Source organism: Zosterops lateralis, assembly GCF_965231275.1.
Source record: "Zosterops lateralis genome assembly, chromosome: 12".
In the NCBI taxonomy this organism is placed as follows: domain Eukaryota; kingdom Metazoa; phylum Chordata; class Aves; order Passeriformes; family Zosteropidae; genus Zosterops; species Zosterops lateralis.
The window spans coordinates 19,225,046-19,250,225 of NC_139772.1; the positions used below are offsets into that span (position 1 = coordinate 19,225,046).

The window sequence follows — 25,180 nt, forward strand, 5'->3', positions numbered from 1 at the left end:
AATCATAAGGTGTGTGTTTTTACTTGTACTAGAAGGGTGTTTTTTCAGGGTTAATCCCACACTTCGGTCAAGATTTCATCAACAATTGTGTTGCTTAATGCTGGCTGCCAGGAACTGACTGTCAACACTGTCAGCAGAGTGAAGGGGAATCCCCGTGACACACGAACCGCTGTTATCGCCCTCCCCCGCCGCGCTTCTCCCCTTCTTGTCGACTGCTCGGGGGGGTCTCCAGGATTCGCCGTTCAGCGACCGGGGCCTCAAACACCCCGAAACCCCCAATCACCAAAGGCACTGTCCCCTGCCCGGTGACCGCTCATGGGCTGCACCAGGGCCGGGACCGCCGGGGCGGGGGAGAGCCGGGGGCTGCCGAGCAGGGCCGGGAAGAGCCGAGCGGGGCCGAGCCGGGCCGAAGCTCCGCGTCCCGCTCCCGCCGTGGCGCGCGGAACCCCGCCGCCGCTCCGATGCGTTCCCACCCCCAATTCAGCGTCCCCGCCGCAGCTCTCGCGAGAGCAGGCGCGCTCCCGGCATGCACCTGGCGGGCCGGGCGGGGGGGCGCTGTGAGGGAAGATGAAGGCGGCGGCCATGTTGGGAGCCGCGGGGCGCGGGTCGTGCTGAGCGCTCCGCCGAGGGCTGTGCCGAGGGCTCCGCTGTGCGGGGAGCGGCGGCTCGGGGCGCCAGGAGGACACCGCCTATTGCGACTCAGGGTCGGGCTTGCTTGGCTGCTTGTGCCTGGCTAAGGAGCCTTGGCAGCGGCGAAGGGGTGTCCCTGACCGAGAAGCAGCGCCATGAGCGGGGGGACGCCCTACATCGGGAGCAAGATCAGCCTCATCTCCAAGGCTGAGATCCGCTATGAGGGGATCCTGTACACCATCGACACCGAGAACTCCACGGTGGCGCTGGCCAAGGGTAAGGATCCGGCCGGCCGAAGGAGCGGGCCCGGCGGGAGGGAAGCGCGGCCGCGGGACGGGATCAGCGAGGACCGGGGGCCGCGGCGCTGTTCGGGCGCCGAGGAGGCCCGGCGGGCGGCCTGCAGCCTGCGGGGCCCGGCGGAGCTCGATCGGAGCCCGCCTTGTCCCGCCGCCCTTCCGGCGGGGCGGCTGCGGGGGAGGTGGGAGCGGGAGAGGGTCCGGCCGTGAGCGCGGCCCCCGTGCCCCGCTCCGGGGAGAGAGCCCGCGGGGAGAGCAGCGGGAGCCGCGCCGCGCCGGGGAGTGCTCAGGGGTGCTCCTACTAGAGCGCAAGTATGAAAGCCGCGGCGGTGGAAGCGGTCCAAAGCTAATGCGTGAAAGGGAGTAGGAGGGGGAGGCTGGAAAGATGTTTTCTTTGCATCGGTAAGAACTGCAGGGTATAGGGTCTGTGTGTGACTGGATTGCTCTGCATCTTAGGACAGCAGACAGCTCGGGTCTGGGGGGAGTGCTGGATTACCGACCAAAGCTGAACGTAAGGCGTTCATTTGGGAGGTATATGGCACAGTGTAGTTCGAAATGGTAGGAGAATGTTATCGGTTAGGATATGTGTGTATATATATATTTACATTTATATATCGAGAGAGAGAAGGGATCTGCGTGAATGTATAAGAAAGTTAGAAACGTTTACTGAGAAGAGATTTGAGAGAAAGAAAGAGGATTTTTAAAACTGGGCATCTGAAGGACTTCAGTGTTAATTCATTCTCAATGTAAATCATTAAGTCAGAACTTTTAATACTTCTTTATAATAGATTTTACAAAACTCAACGTTTTTTTTCCTTTACAATTCTTGCATATGTGAAGTGTTGCTAAGTAATCTGAATTCACGTATAAAAGTGGAGAGTCCATCCAGCCTTTAGGTAAGAGGAGAAATTGCTCCGTGTTTCAGTGAAATGTTTGGGGCAGAGAGGATCGCAGAGCTCGGTTCCCAGGGAAAGGCTTAGCGCGGTCTGTGCGCGGCTGCCGTGGGCGCTGGTGCGCCCCATGAGCGCCTTCGCTTTCGCTGCCCTTTGTGGGAACTCTTGTTTGTGCGCTCTGGCACTTTAAGGCCTTCCCTCCTCGCAAACAACACCAACCCCCGTTGTTGTTTAAGGAATAGGTTACTCTGTTTTGTAAATTGTGATAGGAAACGCCTGGGTTTGGTCCCAGGCTTGCACGGTTCGGGGCAGTTCGCTTTCATTATGTGATTTTTACTTATTTCTAAAGTTGCCTTTAGGTTAACTTGCCTGGCTGGAATTGCATTATCTACTCTGAAAGGACAGCTGGTTTTGGTTTATACAAGTAAAAGCTGGATACTGTGATCAAAAATAAGTGTTCAGAAATTCCAGTTGCATGCTGTGATTGTTAAGGTTTGTGCAAAAGTACATAGAATCCTATTCTTAAGGACCTTGTGATAGTCTTGTCCAAAATTAGACTGATTTAGTGCTGACCGAGCCAATTTTGCATGACTTCTCAGTAGTGGTTAAGTCATGTTGTGGTGGATCTGCCAAAGTGAACATATTTAAGATAAATGGAACTACAGTTACAAGTCTGATCTACTCTCTTCTCATAGCTCTCATCAGAAATGTAAATCTAAACCACTGAATTTACTTTAATAAAACTTGGCTGAGTTAGCTGAAGAGTGTGTGTTTTGTAATACAGTGTTATGATTCAGAAGAGAATAAACCAGTATTTCTAGGCCCCATGGAACAAAAAATGTTGAGATGAATCTGGAGCTGATAACAGCCATATTAGCCTGTAGAGCTGCTCTCTGTGCTCAGGAACAGAATGCTCCACTCCAGAGTATACAAGTTTCTGCAGGCTTAGGCCAGTGAACGTATATGACAGTGTATATGTAAGGGGGCAAGTGTGCTTAGTTAATGGCCAGGTCTGTTTGTGAAAGAAGCAGAACTTGTACTCTAGCTGTAAATATGTTGATCAGGTAACAGTTACCTCTTCTTCTTGTGCTGAGTCCAGAAGTCAAACCAGAACTGTTTAGTGTGAATCTTGACCACTAAAATTATTTTTTTTTTTGCCAGAGAGAGAGGGAAAAAAAAAAAACAAAAAACAAAAAACAAACCAAAAACAAACAAAAAAAACCCCCACACGCCACCCAAACCAAAAGACTTGATGCTTTCAGTTGCTCAGCTATATAGTCTGTGTGACAGGACTGTTCCCTGAATTGAATGCAGGGCGTCTTATCATTATTCATATTCTAACTGAGGTTACTGAAATGGTGACATAAAGTGCAAAAGTAGAGATAGAGTCTGGTCTCAAATAAGTACAGATTTGCCCAACCATAGGATTTGTGTGGGCTAAACCAAAGTCGGAGATTAATCTCATGAAGTTGTATTTGTGGAATGCCTTCATTTGTGTCAAATTGTCTAGGGTTTCAGACAGAAGTAAGTTTTTTGGATTGCCAGAACAGACTGTAGTCCTCCCTTGCTGGGGGCAATCTGCTCTAGTTCCCTAATCAGCATTTTGTTTACAACGTTGTGATCTTTTCACTCAGCAAAACTTGTGGCCTCTCTCTCACAGTTAGAGGATAGGAACTGTTAAAAACTGAGCAAACCATTTTTAACCTAAGCTGGAGTCTGATAAGGTGAAGTGATGCATCCTTTCACAAAGTGTATAAGTGAATAGTTATTTAAATAATGGAGGAAACACCCATCCATAGTGAATTCCAAACACTAAGCAAACTGTGCAGACATTGGAGGTTCTTAAATGTTAGTGGTGCACAGGTTTTCTTTGGATCAGCAGCTTTTCAGAGACAGTATCTGGAACCAAAACACACTCACTTATATTGTCAAGCCTCAAGTTAAAATGACTTGAAATGTTCTTTTAGTGTATGATTCTAGTTTTCACTTAGTTTTTAAAAATTCATTATTAATTTTTAAGACATCATTGAGCCCAAGCAATTTAAGAGGAGTTTGCAAGCCATGGTTAGTTCTCTTGCTGGAAAATAGTTGCTGCCCTACCTGGGGCATTTAAAGAATAGTCACAGTGCTTGATCTTAAATATTGTGGCATTAAAAAGGAGATGTGACCTTTCATATTAGGTATACATAGTGCTTTTCTGTTTCAAGGCACTGATTTAGAGAGAGTTGTTTTTAATGCAGGTAAGCTGTGTAAGAACAACCATGTTGGGTCAGAAAAAGCTTTGTTCCATCAACAACAGGGAATCCTTAGTTATGTGAGTATAAGAAACAAAATTATCTATTGTCTGTGCTATAATGCATCAATTCTCACTTAACAACTCTTGGACTACTGAGAGTTGCATTTGGAAGCATTATAATTGATAGATATTAATGTAACAGCTTTTGGTAATTTTAAGAAGTAGTTAAACTTCTGGCATTTTCGGCCATCCATGGTAGTGTTGTCCATGGTATAATGACACATCAAAAGGAAAACTTCCCTTTTAGACTTCTACAGAACATTAATTACAGGTGAATCACTCAGAAATACAGACAGAGGAAAGTTATAATTTTGTGAAGGCTTGAGCTCATTCAGGAGTGAAAGCAGGAAAAGGAAGGGTTAAATTTCTATTTTTTTTTTTTTTATTAATGTATTTTTTAGTTCAGTTAAGTAACATGCTCTTTGCATGTCTTGAAGGTTAGGGCATGTGTGCCAAACCAAACTTGTGCACAATATATCACAGCAGAAAAATTCCTCTTGTCAAAGCTCACTCCTGGCTCCTGCCCTCATCCATCTCCCTGCACGTTCGGGAATGCAGGCTGAGTTAATTGTTCTGGAGGTTCGAGAATGCAGGCTGAGTTAATTGTTCTGGAGGTTCGGGAATGCAGGCTGAGTTAATTGTTCTGGAGGTTCGGGAATGCAGGCTGAGTTAATTGTTCTGGAGGTTCGGGAATGCAGGCTGAGTTAATTGTTCTGGAGGAACGAACCTGGCAGAGCTCGGGGTGGTGTGCAGGCCTCAAAGCGTGTTTGCAGTGAAAGGGTTGTGATGTCTGGGGAGAGGTGGCAATTGGAATGACTTGTTCACTTGTGGTGGTCTCATTTTAGTCCTTGTGCTCCTCCTGGTGCCTTAGGAGCAGGGAAGGGCTGGTTTCTGTGTGTTGCTCCCCAGGGAGTGAGGAGAGAGTGTCAGTGCTGAACAGACTGAGTTACCTGTTTGCAGTAATTCATGGTCGGGGGAACAGAGTCCTCTTGCTAGCAGAGTCGATAGCTTCACTTCTCATTGACATTCTGCTTGGATTCCCTGTGTTAATCAACAAGTAATCGTATCTATTAACTGACAGGGAAGGTTGTGATGTTGCCATTGAATGCTACAGTAGTATAATGTGGTAATTTATGTTATAACATCCTATAGTAGTAATATCACAGTCAAAATCTGTACAAAATTTTGCTCACAGCACTTCAGTATGAAGTTGGAACTACTTGGGCACAAGTATATATATGTATAGGCTCAAGAGAATAAATTATTTTAGCTAGCTACTTAATTGTGTGTGTTTACACTGACAAAAGATAAGTTTCCTTTTAACATGTACTGCTTGTCCTTTTGTGTACAAGTCCTTAAGCCAGCGTAGCTCTTTCAAAAACAAAAGAAAAACAATCCTGAAATCAACAAGGTAAGATCAATTAGATTTACTGCAGTTGTAAGATTGTCTTTGATGTGCTTATTTTCATCTCCTCTCACTCTTCAGTATTTTGCTATATGTGAACCCCTGCACCTTTTTCTGGAGGAAGGAGGTAGTTGAGGAAATTCCCCAAGGGACAGATCTGGATAGAGCTCTAAGCCTGCTGCTGCTCCAATACCTTGAGCTTTTGATTCTCTGGCAGCTTAGTATTTCTGAGTATAAGAAAACATGGTAAAAACTTTTTCTTTCTAAAATTCTGCTATACTGGCCACGTCTAATATTTGACATTTTACTTTCATGAGCTCAGATTGTGTTAAATCCTAATCTAAGCAAAGAAAACAGAAACTGTAAAGATAGATATGCTTTTGCAGAATACAAAAAGTAACTTTCACGATTCTAAACACTACTCTGAAAGACCTGACTGGGGTGGACTCATTAAGTAGCCTTTCCTAAGATCTCCACACATTCAGTTCTGCTTCCTGCTTTAAAGGGAAATTGGACTTGGGGGAGTTATTTTGGTTGTTTGTGCTGAGAGGGCAAGTCTGAACTGCAAATCAGGGAAGCTTGCTTACCCCTCTTCAGCAGAGCAAGTCTTCATTGGATGAAATTGTGTTTATATTTTGCAGAAGGCTGTGATAAAACCAGTTTGATTTGAGGCAGGGGAGAAATAAAGGAAGAGTCAAACTTTTAGTAGCAAGTCTTGATCTATTTTATTGCTAAACCATTGGCAACCAAATCAGTGTTGTGAGTTAGCTGCATAGACATTTGAATATCTTTAAGATGGATTCTAAATTTTGGCATTGAAAAAATTCCTTTTGATGTTAGGGTAATTTCATGATGTGGAGAAAGACATTGTTTTTTAATGTACACTGAATCCCTTCTTTCAGGACATCAGTAGATTAAAGTCTGATGGTTCCCTTTTTATTTTTTTGATTGGTTTAGAACAGAGAAAGGTGATTGCCAGGTGTTAGAACTGTTCCTGTATGTGTCATGGGACATTAGTATTAATATTAAAATACTTACCTGTGCAGTGTAGCTCTGATATTAATCAGATTTTTATTTCCATGTAAAGGCAAGATGCAACCCTCTAACTTACTACCCTTTCTCTGTGGTGTTGCTATAGAGTAGTTTCTTCACTTTAGCTACAAAGTAAAATCCTTTGGTACCTTACCGATCATACTCTGGCCATTTTTTGTGCACCTTTGTAGACAAAATGGCTACTAGAGAAACCATCTCAGTGTGGGACAGAGAGAAGCAGTACAAAATCAACTTTGGTTTTACTTACCAAGGCAGCAGGTCAAATGACACAATGAAAGTCCAAGATAATTTATTAGTTATGTGATAAATAGAATATGATATGGCCAGAAAGTGAGGGTGTATCCATGGTTAAGATAGTGAACTAGAAAAGCCTGGTGAATAAAAAGCAATGGAATGAATTACAGGAATGTACCTGACCCATTGATAATGTTATTAAACTGCTGTGCATTTGAGTTAATTTCTGCAAATTCTTAAGCTCCAGACACTTTTTGTGTAGAGGAAAAGAAGAGAGATTCCTCTTCTAACAAGGACTGACATTAACTAAACAATGTGTGCCTTTTTACATTGCTCACACTTTGTAGTACCATTCAGAGCAGACTTTCAGATACACAGAAACAGAAAAGATAATGAAAGTCAGCTCATTAGATGATACATGAACAAAATAATTGTAACCACTTAATGTTATTTTTCTTTGTAGCATGGACATGATCTCTACCCCTGAATTATGCTTCTTAAAAAGATTTTAATACCTGACTGTTAAGCTCTGTTTATGCAGTATCACAAGAAGCAGCAGTGCTGGAAGATGGCTGGTGCAGCCTGAGAAATGACTCAGTATCACTTAATACATCTCTACGGGAGACTCTGCTTTTTTTTACTAATGATTCTATGGCCACAAATAAGTGTCTAATGATGTCTCCAAAATGTTGATGCATCTGAAAATGGAGGGAAATCTAATTCTGGTAAATTAAAGCAAAATATAGACTCTTTTTTTCCCTCAGCATAACTTACCTTGCAAAGCAAACACTTTCTAAAAGGCCGGAGCAAAAACAGTCATGAGGGATTGTTAAAGTTGCTGCAAGCTGATGAGGTTGTGATTGAGTGTGACTGTCATGATTTTGGGAGTTTGTTTTTTTCCCCTCTCTAGTTTCAATCCATTGTTTAGTTTTTGCTTACAAAAATAGCCCTTGGAGAGAAATCTCTTCTTTGGTTATTTGTTTGTTTCATTTGATGCTCACCCAGCATTGGCAGTCTGAGAGTGGGGAAAAGTTTCTGGGAGGGCAGTGACAGTGAAATGGTGGTATCCATGTACAGTGGTAGTGATTATACTTAGTGCAAAAGGAAGAGCTTGATTACTTCATTGCTGTGCAGTCAGAAAGCTCTTGGAATTCATCTAAGGAATTTAATGTCTTGGTATGGTGCACCCTGGGAAGATAGTTATGCCCCAGTGAGTTTGCTTAATTTGACAGAGATCATATGATGTCGTATGAACCTTACACCAGCAAGAAGAATGCATTTTGCATAGTGAAAATTGTATATACATACCACAGAATTCTTGTTGTTTTATTAAAATTAGAATCTCCTGAGAAATGAATGTTTAATAATTTTCAATATTCCAGATTCTAGTAGTATTAGCGTATTTTCTCCTGTTTTGCAAATACAGAATATGAAGCATGTAAACTCATGTATTCTTTGATTCATAGGATTGACTTACCAGCCAAAAAACTTGCCTTGCTGCTTCTCCTTAGCCTCACAAAACAGTTGAAATATTCATCATGTAATTGATGTAATTGGTAGCATAAGGGACATCTCAGTCTTTCAGCTCGGGTTTTAACTCAGATTTTTTAGCTAAAATGACTTATTTCTCTGAGGAGAGTTGATAATGGTAAAGAATATGATGCTTATTCAATAAGGGTTTTTTTCTCAATGAAATTTTATTATTTTTATTTAAGGCCGTTGGTCTCTGCAGTGTGTTTGAAGCCCTTTTGTTGAATGTGGGATGTTTCATGGTTTTCTCCCTTGCCCCGTGTGCAGTTCGCTCCTTTGGCACAGAGGACAGACCGACGGACAGGCCCATCCCGCCGCGCGATGAGGTGTTCGAGTACATCATATTCCGTGGCAGCGACATTAAAGACCTGACTGTCTGTGAGCCACCAAAGCCTCAGTGCTCCTTGCCACAGGACCCTGCTATTGTTCAGGTAAGTCAGAGCAGAGTTCTCAGTCATTGTTGCTGGAGAGGTGACTTGCTGGCTTAACTGCTCTCTAGCTGAGTGTTTAAAAATTAAAGTGTTTATCACTGTAAGGTTCACAACCCAGTGTAAAGAGCTCTGGAAGGATTTTCTCCTTTCACAGTCGTTAACTCTGAAAACCAAGGTTGAACTCTAACTCTAGCACAGTGCACTACATACCAAAGCTGCTGTCTTTTCAAAACCAACTTAGGAAGTTTTGTAGGTCTTGATGCCTTCTTTGAAAGGGACTTGGCTTAGGAGGACACATAGCTCTTGGGAAGATCAGACTTGGTATAAATCAAGCAGAGTAGATGCTGAAATATCTCCATATCATTAGTGGTTTTGTTTGCTTGTTTGTTTTATTTTTGTTTTAATGTTCAACATTTTTTGCTAACTATGACTTTAAAGTGTTTCATCTAGCTACGTGTTTTTAAACAGGCCTCATACTATAAGGCAGTTATTTGAATAGTGAATACTTGATTTCTGAGGGGAAAGCAACTTACAACTTGAAGCCTTCAGATTTAATTAGTCTGTCATTTTATAGTAAATGGACTGATAAATAGTTTTCTCAGAAATTTGTTGGCTTTTTGATTGTGCTTATGGGGTATCTTAAAATTATCCCTGAGAGCAAGAGGAAAGCTCTTGCTTCAAATGGAGATTGATAATTCCATGTAATACAATTCTACTGCTTTATCTATTCTGTAGGATAAAGTTCTTGAACTTCCTTACGAGGTGCCCTTGCATTTCTCCAAGGACTTTTTTTTAATTTGGTGCAAGTCCTTCTGTCGGTTGTAGTCAAGAGTGGTGAAGTTGCATTACTGTGAAACCGTATAATAATGATAACCCCAACCTCCTCCAGTATGCTTGGGTGTCTTATTGTACCTGTGGGGTTTGAAACTTCAAGAAAAGAGACAGGACACTTTCTAAATTTGCCAACAAAGCTTGTATGTGTGTGTTGGACAAGAGAGTCCGGTGTCTGAGGTTATAGGGAAAAGATTGCAAAATTTTGTGGTGCTGTTTCCACAGGTCTGTGGTGGTGGAAGGGTAAAAGTGCTTTCCAAGCTGTACATACTTGTAAAAATGTTTATTTTAGAGTTTCTACATTTCTTGCCTCACAGAACTATTTCCTAATTTTTGTGTAAATATGAATTTTTGCTAGTGTGTTGTGTGTTTTGTCTTTAGTCTTCACTAGGATCTTCGACTACATCTTCATTCCAGTCTGTGGGGTCCTATGGTCCTTTTGGCAGGATGCCTGCGTACAGTCAGTTCAGCCCGAGCCCGCTGGTGGGGCAGCAGTTCGGCGCTGTGGGAGTTGGTAGGTGTTTTCCTGGGAGTGAGCTCTGTGTGTGCACAGACAGGACTCACTGCTTAGAACTGCATCACTGCCTTGTCCTAAGGCAGATTCAAAGTCTTCCATCTCCGTTACTTCTGCAGTTTAGCTCAAAAGTAGAGAATTCTTTGTAGTCTTTGCATCTTAAATCATGATAATTATGATTGAGAATTAAACACCTATCTCAGAGGGACAAATATTCATTATATTTCACAAGTGGTAGAGGCAGCCCCTCCGAAGAAGCCCCATAGCTGTGCTGTTGGGTTGAGCAGGTGCTGTGTGCCCTAACTACGGATTTGGATTATTCAGCAGCCATGTTCTTCATTATTCAGAAATCCTCCAGCTGCCCGTGAGGTGTTGGTTAGGTGGGAAACAGATGCTGGAAGTATTTGTGAGCTGCATGGGCTAGTTGCTCCTTTATCCTGCACATTCTCTCTGAGACTCACCAACCAACTTGCTTCCGCCCTGAGAGTTTATTTCACAGTTTAGTTTTCCTCATAGGAACTTACAGGCTTGTAACTGTTCTGGCAGCAGTGTTACTCCTGGTACTGAGAATGCTGGCCATGCAAAAGAAAGGCTGTAGAATTGGCCGTAATTTGACATCAATTAATAAGATGTGGCAGTATTATTTTTGCTGAAAGGATCCTAAGTGGAAATACATAGCAATAATGTGTAAGATGACTGTGTTTTGTTAATACTTGTGATGATGAAGTTAGAAGTGCTCTTTCATTTTTCATTTTAGATTAAAAAATCAAGATATTTGATAAAGTCTTACCAGCTTATGTGCGTGCATCTGTTAGATTAAACTAAGAGTGTGTGGGAAGGGCAGACTTACTCTAGAATAACTGCCTGTTCTCTAGAATAACTGCCTAATAAAGCTTCACTGAGAATTTAGTGCTAATTTAAAAAAGAAAGTCTAAACCAGATTTTACAACTATATTATTTCTTTCCAAGCAGGAGGTTCTTTAACATCTTTTGGAACAGACTCTTCAGGCAGTGCTAGCATGTCCCAAAACACTGCAGTTGGTTCTGCATTTACAACGGATGCAAGATCACTAAAAACACAGATGTCTCAAGGTAAAATATTTTTTCGTGACTTCAGCCTTTTTTTGACCAGTTGTGTCCATGTGATTTTGGTGGTTGCCAGAAATACCAACCAAACAGCTGAATTGTCTCTTGCAAACACTTGGTATTAAACCCAGGAGACACTGAGAGACTTTGTGTTTGCTCTTTAAATGTGTTTTCTCTACATCCTGGAGTGTTGCAGATAGTAACACATTTATTGTTACCCTTAAGGCATCTGTGCTGAGAAGTAGGACTTAATTAAGTGAAATAATGTTAGCAAACAGGTACATGTGGAAATTCAGTATTTAGTTTTATTGATAACATGACAGAACTACAGATACTTCATACTGATTGAAATGGGAATTCCTTCAGCCTAAAATTTTAAAATCTTGGTTCCAAACTGTATTTCTTCTGTTCATGTATAGTTACATAGATGATACTAACAGCAGACCTGATTTCCTGTAGAGATTGTGACATAACTTTTAAGTTAGCTTAATAGTAACAGGAACTGTATGGGTAGTTCCTGTAATATTGGAAAAAAATGAGATTCTGGATGATATTTGAATGGCAAAGAAAAACGAAACTAGACATTGAGCACCTTCACCCTCACCCTTCATGCAAATGTTAACATTGCTCCTTAAAAACCCAAACTTCATTACTTCCTGCTCTTCCACTCTTCCTTGCTGTCAAAGTGTGTGCTAGGATACATATTCCTAATGCTGTTTTTAAATTACGCAGTCATGTTAAAAGGCAAAACACTTACAGCAAACAAGTTTTTTTCCCTAAATTCCAGCTGAGACTTCTATACCTGTTACAAGTGTTTCTAGGTCTAGTTGAATGGGTTGCCACAAATATGTTCTACTTTGTTGGATTAATTCAGGGGGCAAAAGTATGCTGAGCATTTCTCTGTTGAAGTATTAGTTTGGTTTTGTGTAGTTAAAGCCTGTATGATTCATGTATGGATATGTGTGACGTGTGCTCCAGGTGAACATACATTCTGCCACAACATTTCCTGTCGGGCACCTGAAGGCTTTTTTCTGAATATGTTTGCTTATAGAAGTATTTTTCTTTGTAGATTGCAAGTGTGGGATGGTTGGATTTATTGTTTTGTTTATGGGGTTTTGTGGATTTGGTTTGTTTCTTGTTTTACTTTTGTTAGTTTTGTAATGAGATAGAACCTTGTTCTTTAGCTTACTGGGACTCGAGGCTTATTCTAATTTCTTAGTAGAAATGTTGTAAACCTTTTGATGTTGTATTTGATGTTGTAAACTTGTCTGGCTGATGAATGGCTCCATTCTGAAGGTGCTTCAGCCTGCAGCCCGTGGTGCTGTGCATGGCCCTGTGTGAGCACAGCTCCTTCCCTGCCCTCAGCCCGGCTCTGCTGTCCTTGGCAGGCAGGGATCCTGCAGGGGCCTGAGCAGCATCACTGCTGCCTCGCGGGGCAGCCTCGTCCCTCCTGGCCTCCCAGGGGGCAGAGGGAGCATTTTTACCTCCAGTCAATGCCAAAGTTCCATTCCACAGCTAAATGCACATTAATGAGTCGGTATGGATTGAGTGTCCTACCCATTATTTCCTTTTAGACTGAGGGAAGGGATACTCCTAAACAATCCTTTATTCTGAATTAGTGGATCTGATGGTGCAGACTTGATGGTTTTTTTTTTTTTTACTCAGCTGTCTTGGCTGCTTGGGCAGATAAACTTGTCAGTGTAGATGGATTGAGACCAGTAATTCCAGTAACTCACCTTTGTAGATGAGAAATAACCCTGTGGGGTTTGGTTTTATTTTCTCCAGGTCGTTCAAGCCCTCAGATGGACCATTTGAGAAGGAGTCCCACCATGGAACAAGCTGTACAAACAGCTTCAGCCCACCTGTCCACTCCAGCACCAGTTGGGAGGAGGAGTCCTGTACAAACCAGACCTTTGGTGTCTGCAAGCCAAAAATCTCTAGAGAACCAAGAGCACAGACGAGGTAGCTTTGGAGAGTTTTCATACAGTTTAATTCCTTCCATACACATACAAAGTGCTCTCTTAAAGGGTAATACATAGGAATTTTCCTGCTGTCTATTACTGGTAGGCTGGCCAGCAGAGACCTGGATTAGATACATATTTCTTTTTAAATTTAAGCATATAGTCTAAATTACTTTTTTTTTATTTTATGATTTAAACATGTGGTTTACATTTACAGGTTTGGAATTTTTTAAAATCTGAACTATATATACAAAAGTATGATCAAAAATACCTAATTGGATAAACAAATCATGTTTTTATTTCCAACTTTAGCTGAAGCACACAAGGTTTCAAGATCAGAAAATGAACTCAGAAATGAAAACAAACGACAAGTTGGTAAATGATGTTTTGAGAAATAGCTATCATTGCTTTCAGACCAATAAGTTTTTTTTAAAATTTGCTAAAATACATAAATTCTTTCACATTTTGCTGTGAGAGGGTAGCAACCTGGCATTAAGCCAGAAGAATACAAGCAAATGAAGTCAACATGAAAGAGAAAAATCTCTTTTTGTTGCTATATACTGAGCAATCAGTTTAAATAAAAATGTAAATCAAGGACTATTCAGGGATTTATAAAAATAATAGTATGAAATAAAAGCCTTTCTAGAAAAATACTTGACTGAAAAGCCACTAATATTTTAACTCTTCTTCCAAAAGCTTTTAATGCCTTCTAAAGAGTCTTCTAACACACAAATTTAGTACCTGTTATGCTTTCTGTATCACTGCTGTCGTTACTGTAAGTGAGTTTACAAATTACAAGCTGGGACTCTGATGGGACTTTAAACAACAGGCATTATCTTCCTGCACTTCTGAAGTGACAACCTGTTACCCCAGGAATTAGAAAGCAAACCAAAAAACAGAACACCCTCCACCACCCTCAGAGAAAAGCCAATCCACAAAGCAAAACCAAACAGTTTTTCCCTCTTTTCAGTTCCAGGTGCACCCGCAGCACGGAGAGGCCGTGGAGGTCACAGAGGGGGCCGAGGAAGATTCGGTATTAGGAGGGATGGTCCAATGAAGTTTGAGAAGGACTTTGACTTTGAAAGTGCGAATGCACAGTTCAATAAGGAGGAAATTGATAGAGAATTTCATAATAAACTTAAATTAAAAGGTAAACCAATTTTTGCTTTAGATTTAAGCATGGAAAAACTGTGTCTTGCTGTTTTGATCCTACCTTGGAGAACAACTCTTACAAGGCATATAGTACTAAGTCTTGTTTGCAGTAATTAAAAAATAAATTTAAAAACCAATTAATAAGTAAACTGGGATCATATGTTAATTAAATACTTGGGTCAATGTTTGAGCTTTTAATGAATTTTAACTAGCAGATCTCATCTGTGAAGTTCTAACAAGTCTCTGTTAAAAATGCAGATTACTTAACCAGAAGTCCCAAAAATGTGTGTTACTTTAAAGTTCCGGAAAGGATGCAATAAAAGAAAATCCATGTTTTAGGTTTTCAATTATTAGACAAAATTATTAAGTTAATTATAGACAAAAGCAAAGGAGTTTGGGATCAGAACTTCACTGTAGTATGCAGGAGAGTTTATTTTAAGGTTTCTAGCGTTTCCTTGCTTTTATCCTTTTCCAGAGGAGCACAGGAGTGGTTGGAAACCATGCTGCCAGCACTTCTTTTCTAGCAGGCTTCTGTTTTGATTACCTCATTCTCTTGTGACCAGCCACCTGTTTGTTAACACTGCTGCTACTATTTTTGGACAAAACTGTTGCAGGTTAATATAGTGAGTTCCCTATTTCAGTGACTCATTGGCTAGAAGATGGGAAATAAAAGGTGGGAATAAATGGTCAGATTTCAGTGTAGAGTAAAAACACCCACTGAGTCCCATAAGATCTGTCCTGTGGTGCCTGCCTATTTTTCTGGATCATTTTTCAGTGAGTTGATGGTTTGCTGTTGATGCTGGGTTTTTTTCAGAATAATAAAGAGAAAAAGGAAAGCTAACCATAAATAGCTGTAGAAGTGTGAGTGTGGTAGGGTTGAGCTGGTTATCTGAAGTTTATGTGCAGCATTGTGAGATTTAAGCTGTAGACATTTAGGAATGAATTTGAAGGTAGTAATTGCTTTGTTTTCAGTACCAGTCAAAACAGTAAGTTGAACTTGAGGCATTATTAGGAAATAAATACATAGTGAAGTCAGAATGCTGGCCCTGTGTCTCAAAGGAGATAACAGCAAAACCAGGAGACAAAGAATGACAACAGGGATGAACAAAACCGTGGGATGGCTTTTAGGAGGATTCACTGAATGAAGTTCTTAAGCCCAGGCAGGAGGTAGCTAAAGAAGGGAGAAAATTGTTGGCTATCAAACTCATTCTGCCATAGGGTTTTTTGTTAATTAAACCCACAGGAACCTTCATACAGTAGCAGCAATACATCCTAATTATTTGACGTCAAATTATTTGACTTCCACATTAAATTATTTTCGTAGCATTCAATATAGTACCTCTCTGAGTGGGAATAAGTTAACAGTGCTCTTTTTTTTAGGCTTCTGTTTACTTTTTATTTTTTAGAAGATAAACTTGAGAAACCAGAGAAGCCTGTAAATGGAGAAGACAAAGGTGACTCAGGTGTTGATACCCAAAACAGCGAAGGGAATGCTGATGAGGAAGATCCACTTGGACCCAATTGCTACTATGACAAAACCAAATCCTTCTTTGATAACATTTCCTGTGATGACAATAGGTATGACCTGCAAGGAGAGGCTTGTTAGTCTGCTTAATGCATGTTTATATCTTAAGGATAGCACTGTCAGTGCTATCCATTACAGCCTCTGAATCAAAGGTGATTAGAGCTTATTTCCACATGCAGCTGGCAAAAATAAAACAGGAATAAGAAGCACAACATTTCTTTGTGGGCAAGTGCAATATGTTTGTAGGAAGGTATTTTAAGATGTTTTAGAGCTATGCTTTTAGAACTTAATGCACAGGCTCTAGAATCTCCTTTCCAGATTTACTAAGATGGGGGGGGGGAATTGGTTTGTTTTGCTTTACTCATGAATTAACACTAGTTAAATCAATTATGACCCTGCTTTGGTAATGGTTTCTAAGTAGATTACATAACTGTCTCAGCCAGTAGTGTTGTTCAGATGGGCAGATAACATTTCAGGAAAATTAAAGCTTATCTTTTGCTGCTGCCTTTTTATTAGATATGATGATGTGGATTGCTGACCTATTTTGACTTGCAGGAGGGGGCGGGAGAGTTGTTGGTTGTACTCACAGCCAGATAAAATAACATCTTTAACTGTAAACTGTTTCTTGTTCTAAATGATACTGTGTGCAGAGGATACAGAGTGTGCTCTTCAATATGGCAAACTCTTAGAGCATTATTAATATCTAATTAATGGCTCTGTAACATGTTCCTTCTTGATGAGTCCAGTGAACTGTGGCAGACACCTGGGTTCTTGTGAAAGGGATCTTGTGGAGATTTACCATGTGATTAATGTATCATATTTCATCTCCCGGGCTTTCTGGCCCCTCTCCCTCGGTTCCCGAGCGTTTCACAGCAACGGGTGTTGGTTCTGTGCTGCAGGGAGCGGCGACCCACCTGGGCTGAGGAGCGGCGGCTGAACGCCGAGACCTTCGGCATCCCCCTGCGCCCCAACCGCGGCCGCGGCGGCTTCAGGGGCCGCGGCGTCATCGGATTCCGCGGGGGCAGAGGCCGGGGCGGGGCCCGGGGCGCCTTCACCGCCCCCCGCGCCTTCCGCGGAGCCTTCCGAGGGGGCCGCGGTGGCCGCGAGTTCGCCGACTTCGAGTACAGGGTAACGTGTGCTTCTCTTACTGACCCACCCCTGCTCGGGGGAAGGGGACAACAGCATCTCCTGCTTCTAGATCTGATGTTGAGGCAGGGAGTTTGCTGACTTCGAGTATAGGATAACGTGTGCTTCTATTACTGACCCCACCCCTGCTCAGGGGAAGGAGACAACAGCATCTCCTGCTTCTAGAGTTGATACTGAACTAGAACTTCTAGAGTGGTGTTTTGCAGGGGCTCTGAGCTACTTTTTTGAAAGTCCATTAATGATGAAATTTTAGTTACATACCATCATTTTACTATCATCAGTAATCAAAAATAAAAGGTTGCCTTTCATCACATGTCCTGAGTAGCTATTTGTTAGTTGGTATCGGTGAGGAGAAATAGGAGTGGGGAAAAATTGATTGCAAGTGTTAGAAATGTAAATTGCAAGCATTTTTCCAAGCAATATTAAAAAAATACAAAGAATGAAAGGGAATAATTTAACTTGCTTCCAGTGTGCAACAACCTTTTGAATTCTTTGTGAATGAGTTGCACAAATCCTATAGACTGGTGTACTGGTTGGAATCAGTAACAAAGACAACTATCCAGATTGGTTCAGATAAACTAGGCTTTTAGACTGGGACAGTCTAAGAAAAACCTAGACTGGGACAGAATAACAACAACTGCTTATTTACTGCATGAGCAGTTGATGTTTTGCAAACAAGAATCTCTGATTTTTGATAGGCATTTTAATATTTTTAAATTAAAAAAGGGGGGAGGGGGTCATCACAGCACATTTCTCTCTGTTGTGAGACATCCCTCAGCTGTTCCTTGATTAGTTTGCAGCAGTTAGTCCTGTGACTTAAAGGGACTTTGGGTAGCTGAACATGAATGGAAATGAGGGATTGAAGATGAGCAATTTGAATTTCTGAACAAGAGTTTTGCTGCCTTTCAGTTGAGTAGGAGATGGTGTAAGGGCTGAGGATTTGTGCTGTGCTTGCATTTGGAGTGAGGAGCTGCTCTATTCAGTGCCAGACTGAGGGAGTTTGACCAGAATGCCAACCTGATCTCCTCCAGAGGTCTCCTTTCTGCTGCAGGACACAGGGAATAGCCAGCACAGCACAACTGCTCCCAGGGCTGTTGCCCAGATTAGTTTGTAAGGGTTTGTTTTGCAAATTGAATTTTAACACTACTTTTGTTTCCTCTAGAAAGACAACAAAGTTGCTGCGTAGTCTTCAAGAAAGCTGAAACCAGGTGAACGTCTAGATCTTCTTGAATCAGAGAATTAGTTTTGATCTCTGCAAAGAATGAAGTTAATTTGCTGTATACTTGTCACCAGCACTGGGATTTAACTATTTAATTTCAAAGGGGTGTAATGCAGTTACTTTTGAGAAATGGCCATCTTTGAAAACAGTAAGCATTAAATATATTTGAGACAGAAGGATAAGTAATTTCTTATGTATAGTTAATTATAAGCAGTACTTCGATGGAGTTTTAAGTATTTTTTCATCACTGAAAGGATTTTTCTTATTACTAAACTGTATTTGATAATTGCTTCAAGTTGTAAGGACAATGGTATGCAGAAGGCCGTCGATACTGTGAGTGTTTTGACCCGCTGAAGGTTGTTTTTTGGAAATCCTGTAAAATCCCTTTTGAGGTAGTTGTTCTTGTATCAACTAGAGTGCTGGACAGTAGAAAACTTGCTTTGTCAGTCAGATATGTACACACAGTAAATACTGTTTCTTAGGCAAAGGAAAGTTTTTATATAGTTGTAAAATTCCATTATATCCCATTGCCAAAGAAACATTACAAACTTTGTATAGCTGTATAAAAAGCAACTAATTTTTTAAAGAATAAACATTTTTAAGTCGGTAAACATACTGTTATTGCAGAAAGTTGATGTGCTGAAGAACACTGAATTAGTTGGGGTTTTTTTCTTTAGCTGCTTTTCAAGCTTAAGTGTTTGATTTTATATTTGGACTATAATGAAGTTTTGAAAATGTTCTTCCATTACACGAAACTGGATACACGCTTCACTGCTCTTGCAAGAATTTGTAGTTTCTGGCATATCACAGGATTTGACCAAGTTAAGGAGATATTTTAAAAAAAAAGGAGAAAAGGAATTTTCATATGTCAAGATTTGCAATTAATTTTACTTAGTAAGAAATATTAACTTTTTTTAATAATGGACCAGGCACATGAGTGGTGATTCTCTTGGAATGCCTGGGATAAAAGTCTGTCTCCATTTGTCAATTCTTGAAACGTTAACTTTGTTGTAATACCTGTAGACATGAGCAATTTAAAGAATTCTTAGTGTTTGAAGTTGTTTGCATTTTGATAGACCGTAGCTTGGAGACACTGAGACTCTGGTTCTAAGACCACAAAGTCACAAATGACAGTACGGACTTTTTGCCAGTTCTGGATAACTAGTTGCAACTTTCTGATATGCTGAAATAGAAACCCGGTCATTTGTGTCTGTGTATGTATATGAAGGCCACAGGAATAAAGGGATCCAAAGATTACATCACTTTGATCTAATTTGCTGATTTTTTTTTTTTTTTTTTTACTTCAAAATGTTCAGTGGTGATGAAGACGCGAAAAACTGCACTGTTGAAAAATTGGAATATTTAAAAGTGGTTGATAGAATCTTAATTTTATAACTTTTGTATAGCACTACAAGGAAGTATTTTGTAATTGGTTTCCTTATTAAGGTCAAGTATTTGACAGCTGTAGAAGTTAGATAATATTGTTTAGTAATGTTTTTGCATGTTTAACAACTGCCTTTTGGGATCCACAAGTCATGATTCTGAACACCTGTTGAGATTTTTGACCGTAGAGGCAAGTGCTGTCCTGTTGCAATAACTCTTTACTGTCTGAGGTGTTCCAGCTGTAAATACCCGGGCCGGGAGCCGCGGGCGGGGGCGGGGGCAAACCCTGCGTCACCCCGCCCCGCCCGCCCAGGCTTTCTGTTTGTTTTTTTTTTTTTTTTATTATTTTAAACCAGAATAAACTGTTCAGTACAAGCGGCACGGCGGCGGTTGTTTGTTGCGGGCGGGGCGGGCGGGCGGGCTCGGGCCGTTCCCTGCGGCGGCGCCGCCCAGCGCGCCTGCGCGGCCCAGGGGCGGGGCTGCCGGGCCCTCAGCCGCCATGTCCGTGGCCTTCGTGCCCGAGCGGCTGCGCGGGAAGGCGGAGGTGAACCAGGACACGCTGCAGCGGGTGAGCAGGACGGGGCCGGGACCGAGCCGGGCGGTGCTGCGGGCCCTTCCGGCCCGCTTGGGGCAGAGCCGGGCGGAGCGGGGCGGAGACCGGGGCGGGCGGTGACGGTGCTCTTTGCCGCAGCTGCTGGAAGAGAACGACCAGCTCATCCGGTGCATCGTGGAGTACCAGAGCAAGGGCCGCGCCAGCGACTGCGTGGAGTAAGTGACCGACGTGGGCGGGCAGGGCGGAGCGCTGGGGGCCGGGTGTCGGGAACGGGAGTGGCTCGAGCTCCTGGAGGTTTCCTGCCGCCAGGAGGGAAGTGCGCCTGGGCTTTATAAAGGGTTTCCCCAGAATCATTTTCAGAGACGTATAAAGCACGGAGTGACCCTGCAGCCCTGGTCAGGGTGTTTGCTCAGTGTTGCTGTGCCGCCCGCGCTACCCTCCCCGCCTGTGTGTGGCACACCGAGCGGTGTCTGAGCAGGGCAGCCGGACGGCGGCTCTGCCGCTCCGGAACCTGGGGGGACCCGCTGCAGCTGCCCAGCCCAGCCCGACAGGCAGCTCTGTTCTCTCCGCTGCCTTTCTGCGGCTTTCGGGAGTGCGGGCTGAATGTCCTACCTCCCATCGAAGTCGGGTAGTAGCATATGCTCGGCTATCGCGTGCAGTTCAGTGAGTTGTACCGGCATTCAGAATAAGAACAACACGATAAGTTTCCTTTATTATTCTAGTTTGCTGTTTTTCCTTTAACTGCAAATACTGGTCAGAGTACACAAGTGCAAGTACGGGTAACTGTCTAGAAAAGAACGTCTCCCAGAACCTCTGTTTCCTCCTCTCATAGGTACCAGCATATCCTGCACAGAAACCTCATTTATTTAGCTACAATTGCTGATGCTACTCCAGCCAGCACGCAGAAGCCTGCAGACTGACTGCAATACCTGGACGTGAGCAGTGCTGCTTTCAGAGGCTGTAGAAATAGTTTAGAGTCCCACTTTGAGAGCCAAGAAGGTGTAGGTTTGAAAAAAGCAGGTAAAAAGTGATCTGTACTTCTCTTTGAAATGTGAATGTAGTTTTCAGTGCAGTGTTAGGCCAGCCTTCCCCCTGTTTCTAACACAGCTTAAGAATGGTAATTATCACATTGCCTTTTGCCTCTGAAAAACTCAATTCCATGTATTATGGGAATAGCCTGATTGTCAGGACAGCACTACAGGAACCAGAGTGAAGTTCATGAGTAAAGTTCTATAACATGGTAAATGTTATGCTATGTGACTCCTACAGCCAATGTGACAAGGTCAGGCATGTGTTCCATATATAAAACCAGCAGATTCATTTGTATCCTGTATCAGAACAATTGTGCTAAATAAAGATGTTCTTTGTAAATTGTAGTATATTCTGAATTAATATAATACACTAACAAAGAAGCAACTATGTGATTTAGACAAACAGAAATGTTAACTTTCCTGGGACTGGTGGGAGTACTCCACCATTCAGCAATTATGTGCAAGGGAGAAACCAAGCCATTATTTTAGCAAGCTTTTGCCCAAGTTAATTAAGGCTTTTTCTCCATGCTTGAAATGCTCTGTAAACAAGTCAGTTGATCAGATTTGGGTTCATGTGCTTCCTGGGTACTGTCAGCACGGCTGGCCAGCTGCAGGCTTGTGTGCTCCTATCCAGGAAGGAAGAAAGCAGCTTTGCACACCCTGCATATGCCACAATTAACACACACTAACCTAACAGCCTTGAGCACAGCAGGGAGAGGGACAGTTTACATTTTGCTTACTACCATCAAAGTTATTTACTCTGTGATTCCTAAAAATTCAAGTAGCGTGATTTTGGCAATGTTCACCTCCACTACTGGTTCAAAGATCCTGCTGAGGCAGTGTCTGTACCATATTCTTATATTCTTCTGTGTCATCACTTGAGAAAGCTACTTTAAAGATTGGACTGTGAATAAAGTTCATTTTTATATGATAGAGTCAGTAAGTAGGCAGTTGACAATTTTCAAACTGTTAAATAATACCATGTTAATGAAATAAGATCTTTGTTTACAAACCAAAGTTACAGTTTAAGGTGCTGCTCATTTTCAGCAAGGTGCATATTTTAAACAGGTATGACCTATTAAATGTATATCTTTAATAAAGCAAATAGTTTACTTTTACAGAAGCTTTAAAATACAAACTGTACAGTTCCAGTTCAGAAGCGTTAGCTATTCACAAGAAGCACTGCAATAAGGGTAAGTTAACTAAGCACCAAACCCTTGCACTTGGCAGTGTAAGTGAAGTTTAAGGGCAAGACTCATTTGCCAAGTGCAACAATTCTTAAAATTACCAGTGTTCAGAACAATCGGAAGCAAAGGACAGAGTAGCACCCACATGGTCAAAAGCAGACAAAACTTTCTTTGTTTTCACAATTCACTTATGTAGGTCCAGAAACTTGCCAGCATTTGTAATTATGAATAAACTGCAAAAACTATAGCAATCATTTTGGCACTTGTTAGGAAAAAGTTCAAAATTAAGTTGTTTTCATTAACTTCCATTTTGGTCTTAGTATGAATAACCAAGTAAGTACAACCAAATTTAGGATTTAATATTAGATCTAAACAACAAGATTTAGGAAACTTGAAACCAGTTATGAAGTTAAATAACCACTAACATTTTCAGTGGAGGGTTTTCAAAATTATAGTAGTACAGACCATTAACAATTTACAGACAGAAGCCACACTGATTGTGCAAAGCACATTACTGTAAAAAGTCTATGTACAGCAAACAAATCTTTGTAAACATGGTAAGTATGAAGTTTCAGAAAACATGGTGACAATATCATAAATACAGGCAACATTGGCATCCTCAAACAGCACAAAAGGTAACAATCCGGGCCTGCAAATAGAGCCCGTCACCATACAAACAAAAAAGGTGGATGGGTTTTAAATACCCACATGTTTAATAGTTTTAGTGTTGTGTATACTTTTTACTTATATATATATATAATGTAATTTTTTTGGTATCTTTAGATATAGATGTACTTAGTCTGTAAAACCAAAACCAAAAATGTGCTTTATCTTCATTGAAAAATTATGTAGTTAGAACTAATAACCCATTTTACTAGTAGTTAACATATTAGAATGATATGACTTAAGAAAAATACAAAAATAAGATTAATACTGTCAAAACTCTTATACCAGAAAATATTGTGGTTTTTAGACTCTTTCACAGATGAAATATGAAAATTTAAATAAGCTCTAACTATATAAAGAATCTTCTGTAATCTCAATTCATATACAGTGGGATAGGTATACATATATTTACCATTGTTCTTCAATTTGTAAGCACCAGTCACTCGCCCCAATCCACTTTGGTTGGAAGATTATTCCTAATTCCACAGGTTCACTTAATGGCACATATTGACTGCAAATAATTACTTTATCCTTTTAAAAAAAATAATGTTCTTTTAACTAACTGCTACCCCACATTTCAGTTTTTGTATCTTCTGAGCCAGCTCACAATTTTTAATCAACTGTAGCATCTGAAATAAGACTTTAAATAAATGCAAGTAGTCTCTTAGGCTTTGCTTTCACACACTGCGGGAGCATTGTGAGGATGATGCCTTTGGCCAAACACAGCCATAGGACACAGTTTGTGTGAGAACCAGAGTCCCACTGCCCACACAGGTGTGTGACAGCCAGGCTCCCACTGCCCACACAGGTGTGTGACAGCCGAGGTCCCACTGTCCACACAGGTGCCATCTGTGTCAAGCAGCTCAGGTAACGGTTGACTCAAGGCTGAGTGGTTCTGCTGATCTTCCTCTAGAGTAACAAAACTGCCACAAAACTCAGTTTTGCAACTGTTTCTGCAGCAGTTCCCAAATGAACTCACTTGTGTGGCACACGAAAAGCTGCTGTTGCACCTCATTTTAAAAAAGCTGCCCACAGGCTGTAATGGAGAATACAAAGGCTCTACAGCTTGTTCTTTATAAATTTAAACACAAACAGTGTTGAGCAAAGGGACCACTATATATTTGCTTCAACATATTCAATGTGTTTCAGTAAGATGTTTTAACTATAAATCTATATGAAAAATAGCTATAAAATACAGTGTTTCTTGTATGGTAGTCCTTCAGCAGTTCTTTTTAGAAAAAAAAATGTCTTGAAAGTAAAGGCAATTATGCATTTTTAAAAGCATTTCTACATCACAGTTTTGGGCTGTTTCATGTACTCCAAACATATTGGCCATATTTGCTCAGCACTGTAACTCAGAACCCAAGAGTTTGTCTATCTCACCCCAACCCCCTCAGTCCCACATCAAGAGAGAAACAGGAGATAGCCAACACAGCAGTGTGAATCAAAGCAAGTCATTTCATTTGGCCCTGTGCTGTGTTTTCCAGTATGAAAAGCAGTTAGTACTGGTGCAGGTAGGATGGTCTGCGTTCCTGCTTCACTGGAAAAGATTTAAAGCCCTTGTTGATCTGTTTGTGCTGGGAAGCCTGTTGGGATTGCTGCTGCTGCTGCGCGTAGGCGAAGCTGGAGGAGATGCCGGCTGCTGGGGCACAGTCACTGCCCCACATGGGCGACTGCAGCATCTGCATGGTGTCGCTCCACTGGCTCATGGGGCCACTCATGGGGTACAGGGATGTGCTCTGGCTGGGCAGCGTGCTCGGCACAGAGGAGGTGTGCTGCCACGGGGCCTTGGGGGGCCACGTTTTGGTCTTGTTATCCTGAAAAAACAAAATCGGGGTGGGGGCTTGGTTTAACAGCAGAACGCTGCTTTTTTGAGACAGCACTTAACGTGTCACCTTATCACCTCAAGGTATTTTCACAAGATTAGTTTATATTTGCAAGCCAAACTGATGCATACATATAGCACTCTCAATTCTTAAAATATCTGCCCATTAAAAGACATCTACTTCAGCTTGACACACAGTGGCCCCACTAAAAGGGAAAAAGTAAGCGACTTCCAATTTTAATATGTTAAGCTTGGAGACTTCAGCAAAAGTATCTCATGCTACTTGAGCACAGATGGTTTAGGTTTTCACTGAAGTAAGCAATCTGGAGATGC

The 25,180-nt window shown here is 41.7% G+C and overlaps 3 protein-coding genes across 8 annotated transcripts in view; 2 read left to right on the forward strand and 1 right to left on the reverse strand.

The window, feature by feature from the left end:
- Window positions 1–578: 578 nt before the first annotated feature.
- On the forward strand, window positions 579–19,461 carry LSM14A (LSM14A mRNA processing body assembly factor). Of its 5 annotated transcripts, none has more exons than XM_083870533.1 (10): window positions 579–906; window positions 8,605–8,768; window positions 9,981–10,113; window positions 11,083–11,205; window positions 12,985–13,161; window positions 13,473–13,535; window positions 14,131–14,310; window positions 15,719–15,890; window positions 16,737–16,965; window positions 18,150–19,461. In XM_083870533.1, exons 1-10 carry the CDS (start codon window positions 786–788, stop codon window positions 18,183–18,185), a joined length of 1,398 nt encoding a protein of 465 aa, XP_083726659.1. In that variant the 5' UTR covers window positions 579–785; the 3' UTR covers window positions 18,186–19,461. The 5 variants fall into 5 exon arrangements, with proteins under 5 accessions (XP_083726659.1, XP_083726661.1, XP_083726662.1 ...); XM_083870535.1 differs by having other exon boundaries at window positions 580–906; window positions 18,146–19,461; XM_083870536.1 differs by having other exon boundaries at window positions 580–906; window positions 11,086–11,205; window positions 18,146–19,461.
- A 553-nt stretch (window positions 19,462–20,014) lies between these two features.
- SS18L2 (SS18 like 2) lies at window positions 20,015–21,464 on the forward strand. The gene is made up of 3 exons (XM_083870538.1): window positions 20,015–20,153; window positions 20,277–20,353; window positions 20,971–21,464. Exons 1-3 carry the CDS (start codon window positions 20,085–20,087, stop codon window positions 21,056–21,058), a joined length of 234 nt encoding a protein of 77 aa, XP_083726664.1. The 5' UTR covers window positions 20,015–20,084; the 3' UTR covers window positions 21,059–21,464.
- Window positions 21,465–21,633: 169 nt separating this feature from the next.
- GARRE1 (granule associated Rac and RHOG effector 1) overlaps window positions 21,634–25,180 on the reverse strand; it is a 60,553-nt gene continuing 57,006 nt past the window's right edge. For both annotated transcript variants that reach the window (XM_083870531.1, XM_083870532.1), the window contains one exon: window positions 21,634–24,839. In XM_083870531.1, coding sequence (XP_083726657.1) covers window positions 24,522–24,839 — 318 coding nt within the window. In that variant the 3' untranslated portion in view covers window positions 21,634–24,521. The remainder of the gene's footprint in view (window positions 24,840–25,180) is intronic.

Coding starts and splice junctions, on each gene's coding strand:
- LSM14A (XM_083870533.1), top strand. CDS start 786: ATGAGCGGGGGGACGCCCTACATCGGGAGCAAGATCAGCCTCATCTCC. Junction 13,162..13,472: donor GAACCAAGAGCACAGACGAG/GTAGCTTTGGAG, acceptor TTCCAACTTTAG/CTGAAGCACACAAGGTTTCA. Junction 16,966..18,149: donor TCGCCGACTTCGAGTACAGG/GTAACGTGTGCT, acceptor TCCTCTAGAAAG/ACAACAAAGTTGCTGCGTAG.
- SS18L2 (XM_083870538.1), top strand. CDS start 20,085: ATGTCCGTGGCCTTCGTGCCCGAGCGGCTGCGCGGGAAGGCGGAGGTG. Junction 20,154..20,276: donor ACCAGGACACGCTGCAGCGG/GTGAGCAGGACG, acceptor TCTTTGCCGCAG/CTGCTGGAAGAGAACGACCA. Junction 20,354..20,970: donor CGCGCCAGCGACTGCGTGGA/GTAAGTGACCGA, acceptor CTCCTCTCATAG/GTACCAGCATATCCTGCACA.